This window comes from Alligator sinensis, unplaced genomic scaffold (assembly GCF_000455745.1).
Source record: "Alligator sinensis unplaced genomic scaffold, ASM45574v1 scaffold1159_1, whole genome shotgun sequence".
NCBI lineage: Eukaryota > Metazoa > Chordata > Crocodylia > Alligatoridae > Alligator > Alligator sinensis.
In genome coordinates, this window is record NW_005842942.1 from 227,766 (window position 1) to 232,623 (window position 4,858).

Here is a 4,858-nt window from a genome sequence, read left to right on the forward strand (position 1 = left end):
CTTCCCCTCTGGATCCGGCTCAGCTGTGCCGGGTCCCTCCGCCCTTCTTACCTTCTGGGGATCAGCTGTTGCTGCCCCCGCTGCTGTTTCCTCTGCTGCTGCTTCCTCCTCCGCCTAGGGTCAGTAAGTTAGTTAGTTAAGGGGGCACACATCCCTGGGGGTCTTCAAGAGGAGGTTAGATAGGCATCTAGCTGGGGTCATCTAGACCCAGCACTTTCCTGACTATGCAGGGGGTCGGACTCGATGATCTATTGAGGCCCCTTCCGCCCCTAACATCTATGAATCTATGAGATACTATGCTAAAATGGCTGCCACTTCTCCCAGGAGCAGCAAGCAGCAGAGGTGGAGTTCATAGCTTCATAGATAAAGTGCCATTGGCTTTTCTGATGGCTTCGTCACACTGCCGACTCATGTTCATCTTGGAGTCCACTAGGACTCCAAGATCCCTTTCCACTTCTGTGCCACCCAGCAGGTCATTCCCTAGGCTGTAGCTGCCCACACCCTTCCAGGTCGAAACCGACCCATCCACCATGACTCTCTGGGTGCGACCCTCTAGCCAATTCGCCACCCACCGGACTGTGTAGTCATCCAAGTCACAGCCTCTTAACTTGTTCACCAGTATGGGGTGGGATACCGTATCGAAGGCCTTCCTGAAGTCTAAGTATATGACATCCATCCCTCCTCCTGTGTCCAGGCGTTTCGTAACCTGGTCATAAAAAGAGACTAGATTGGTCAGGCACGATCTGCCTGCCACGAACCCGTGCTGGTTTCCCCTTAGCATAATTTGTCCTGCCGGGCTCTCACAAATGTGAGCCTTGATAATTTTTTCAAAGACTTTGCCTAGGATGGAGGTGAGACTGACTGGCCTATAATTGCCCAGGTCCTCCTTCCTCCCCTTTTTGAAAATGGGGACCACATTGGCCCTTTTCCAGTCCTCCGGGACTTGGCCCGTGTGCCACGAGCTTTCAAATATTCCCGCCAGTGGCTCTGCAATGATGTCGGCCAGTGCCTTCAGCACCCTCGGATGGAGCTCATCCGGGCCTGCCGACTTAAAGGCATCCAGTTCTTCCAAGTGACTCTACACCATCTCAGGGTCTACGCATGGAAGTCTGGCGCCTTGCTGCTGCCTCTCTACAACCCCAGTGAGAGACTTGTCGTGCCCCTCGCTTAGGAACACTGAGGCAAAGAACTCATTGAGGAGTTCAGCCTTGTCCCCTCTGTCCGTCACCAATTGTTTCTGCCCATTTAGCAGGGGTCCTATTCCTCAGTTCAGTATTAATCTTCAGTATTAATCGTCTCACAGTTATTGGTGAGGCCAGTAGAATTTGTTTGAAGAACCACTGAGCTGACTTAGGGTAAGTTAGCTGCATCTGTAGTATCTTGATGAGGTTTGTGGTAGGGAAGCAACATTATTATTTATCAGAACTTACATAAAGAACAATTTACAGTAAATATTTATCCATGTTACTACTGCTCTTGCAAGGGTCTGGAGCCTAGCCTTGTTGCTGTCATGCCACACTATCAAGTTCATTGGAGCATACAAGTATTTTTAGGTCACCTGTAAATTTCCATTTTGAATTACCAAGCCCACCAAATAGAAGGTACCAGTGATAAATGCCAGGCATCTGAGTTAGCTTCTGAAGTAAAAAAGTGCAGGCAAGAGATTGTCCAAACTACCAGTAGACTAACAGACATTCCAGCTCCCAGCCTGCTAGTCCAGTCAGGCAGTTCAGCATATGTCTCTTCCACTGCAAGTGATTTCTCTGACTATTACCCTTCAGTGTGTGATGGAGATGGTAGTTTAAGCAATTCCACCCATTGATTGTCTGACCTTTACTTGTGGTTTGGTGATAATTAGCTTTCTTCAGCTGAGAGGCTGACTTTGGATGCAAGCTCTGCATAGCTACCTCATTTCATCTACCGGTAAGTCACCGATATTGTGTTTAATGGATCCAGAAAGTGTATTCTCCCAGATGTTTCTATTGTTCTGCATGGGTGATATTTATTTCTGTGTTTTAGGGCTAAGTACAGACAGTCAAAAAGCCCCAGGCTGAATTTATTCAGTCTTTGCAGGTTTCTCTAAACTGCATACATTGAACTGATAATAAAGTGAATTGATGTCCACTTTTGAAACTGGATAGGCAGCCAGACCCCTGCAGTGTCTTCTACCAGTAGCTGGGGGGCCTACTGGCCACTGCCAAAGGCACCTGAATGCAGCCCATAGGGCCCAGCACATGCCTCCCAACCCCTTGCTATGCTTCCCTAAGGGGGAACAATACCTCCAGCCTGGATATCTCAGTGGGGATCCCCCAAGTCCTGCCCCTAGTGCAGAGAGGGGCTTCCCCCCCCTCCCACCCATCAATATGGTCCTTCAGGGCTTGGCCCCATGCCCACAGGTGGGAGCAGGGAATGGTCCCTCCAGCCTGAAGGTGGCTGGATCCCGCAGCCTCAGAGGAGATCCCTTGAACCCTGACCCTGCTGCAGAGAGGGGATTCCCCCCTCCCACTTCTCAATATGGCTCCGCAGGGCTTGGTTCCATGCTGGGCTGCCAGGTACAGGCAGAGGCTTTACTGCATCAGCTTTGGAAAAGCAGGGAGGTTGGGCTAAGGGATCCCAGCTGGCTCTCTAGGCTGCCAGGGATTGAGAAGCCCAGGGGTGGAAGCTGTCTCCTCTCAGTGCCTTGCAGATGCCAGCTTGGGGGGAGGGGGAGAAGATGTTTCCTGCCCCACCCCAGCCCCTCAGATGCAAGGGCAGCTGGCAGTGGGTGGGGATAGGGCAATTCCAGCCCACCTTGAGAGTCTATGGAGGGGGAGGGGAGGGTGATAAGCCCTACAGAAGATGCTTTCCCTCCCCTTGTGCTGTGCATACCCAGGCTAGGAGAGCCTGGGGTCTGTTCCCCTGCCTCTCAACCCTCAGGGCTGACAGGCACAGGCAGAGGGTAGGGAGTAGAGGCTTTATTGCCTCAGCTCTGTGAAAGCAGGAGGGCAGGGCCAGCCCTGCTGCACTGGAGCAGACAGCACAGCCCAGAGTTGCAAAGCATCCTGGGATGCTGGGGGACTGTGACTTAACTTGAATCAGGAGAGGGTATGGGACAGGTGTTCCATAAACCGGTTTGACATAATTCAGTTCAGTCTGATACTACATCCATCCAGGTTTATCTTAAACTTGTTTCAGCCATTTTGAAAGCAGTTTATATGCACTGAACATCTGTTCTGTTACAGGTTTCAACCAGTTTCTGATCACTTAAACCGGTTTATGTGCAACTTCTGTCCCTAGCCTAAGTGGGACCAATGTAATGAATTAACCTTGAGTTGGTGCCTCTGCCTGGAAGTAAATTTCAGCCAAAGACAGCAGGTTTTAAAAAGATTTAAGTGGATGAAACCTAGAGTGTATATGAATATATAACTAAGTACATTTCCCCCCAGTTTGTGAAAATCAAGCAGCAGACGTTGTGTTCTTGATTGACGGGTCAGAAAGCATATCTTCCAAAAACTTTTCTACCATGAAGTCCTTCATGAAGGAAATAGTAAGCCGTTTTCACATTGCTGAGAACAAAGCACGGGTTGGAGTTGTCCAATATAGTGAAGATCCTCAGAAAGAATTTTATCTCAATGAATTTTACTCAGAGACTGCCATAAAAGAACAGATTGATAGCATTCGCCAGTTTAAATCATCCACCTTCACTGGCAAAGGACTGAGGTTTGTCAAGAGGCTTTTTGAGCCTGCCAACGGTGGCCGTAAAAACCAAAATATTCCACAGACCCTCATTGTGATTACTGATGGATATTCTAGCGATCCAGTGAGTGAAGCAGCATTGGCTCTTAGGAATGATGGAATATACGTCTTTGCAGTCGGCATTGGAATTCTAAGAGCAACCGAACTGCTTCAAATTGCTGGTAATGTACAAAGGGTGTTTTTGGTGGAAAATTTTGCCCGTCTGGAACGCATAGAGAGGACGATTGTCAAGGAGGTCTGTGACAGTAGCGATCGTCCGAGCCAGGGTAAGTCATGGTAATCTTTTTATTGATTGTATCTGTCTATAGATTCCTCATATGTTCTGTACATTGTGATTAACCACTGGGGAGAAATACGTTTCTGACAATAACATCTAATTTAGCAGCACATCAAAAAAAAATTGCCTGACTTTGGAATGGCCTACAGCAGCTATTACTGAATCTGGCCCTATAACTTTAGTGGAACCATGAGTGGCAGTAGCTGGCCAACATAAGAAGCAAAGCTCCCACTTTCATACAGGAGCCATTAGTAACTTGAAGTGAAACCCTTCTTTTTCCGTTCCCACATCTGAGGCAGTCTCTACACACAGTGGAATTTCCCCAAAGAAGGACAAGTGTTGGGAAGATTACAAACCTATAGTGTGTTCCCTCCTTGACAAAGCAGAAGAAATTTGAAGAGTGTATCATTGATTTGACCAGTGCATTCAAAGGTTATGCAGGATACCACCCAAAACAACCCCATCCAGATACACTGGCCGAGGCCCTACATGATGTGGGAAGCACAAAAACTGCAGCTCCTGATTTTATACTCCTGTGGCTGCTGTAGCAATGGCTGTGTAGCAGCTGTGAAAGTACTCCATAGTTTGCGGGGAGAGGCCTCACTTAGGGTGGGTGGGTGAGCAGGGCAGCAGAATAACAGCCCCAGGGGAACTTGTGCTGCCTCCACCACAGCAGCCTGTGTTTGTGCTGCTGTGGAGCTTGTGCTGAAGTGGCAGCAACCCATGCCACCACAACTGCAGCAGCCCCTGCTCAAGGAAATAAGTGCTTGCTCCCCACTTGCCTTTGCTACGCAGCACACCAAAAGTTTAAGCTGGGTCTTTGCTTCCAGGGGAGGGCTAGGGAAA

At 49.0% G+C, this 4,858-nt stretch overlaps 1 protein-coding gene across 3 annotated transcripts in view; it reads left to right on the forward strand.

Annotated features, from left to right (window-relative positions):
• The window catches only part of LOC102376414 (collagen alpha-6(VI) chain-like), a 108,674-nt gene that overhangs the window by 37,121 nt on the left and 66,695 nt on the right, over positions 1–4,858 (forward strand). For all 3 annotated transcript variants that reach the window (XM_025192547.1, XM_025192548.1, XM_014526024.2), the window contains one exon: positions 3,426–4,001. In XM_025192547.1, the coding sequence (XP_025048332.1) occupies positions 3,426–4,001 (576 nt within the window). The remainder of the gene's footprint in view (positions 1–3,425; positions 4,002–4,858) is intronic.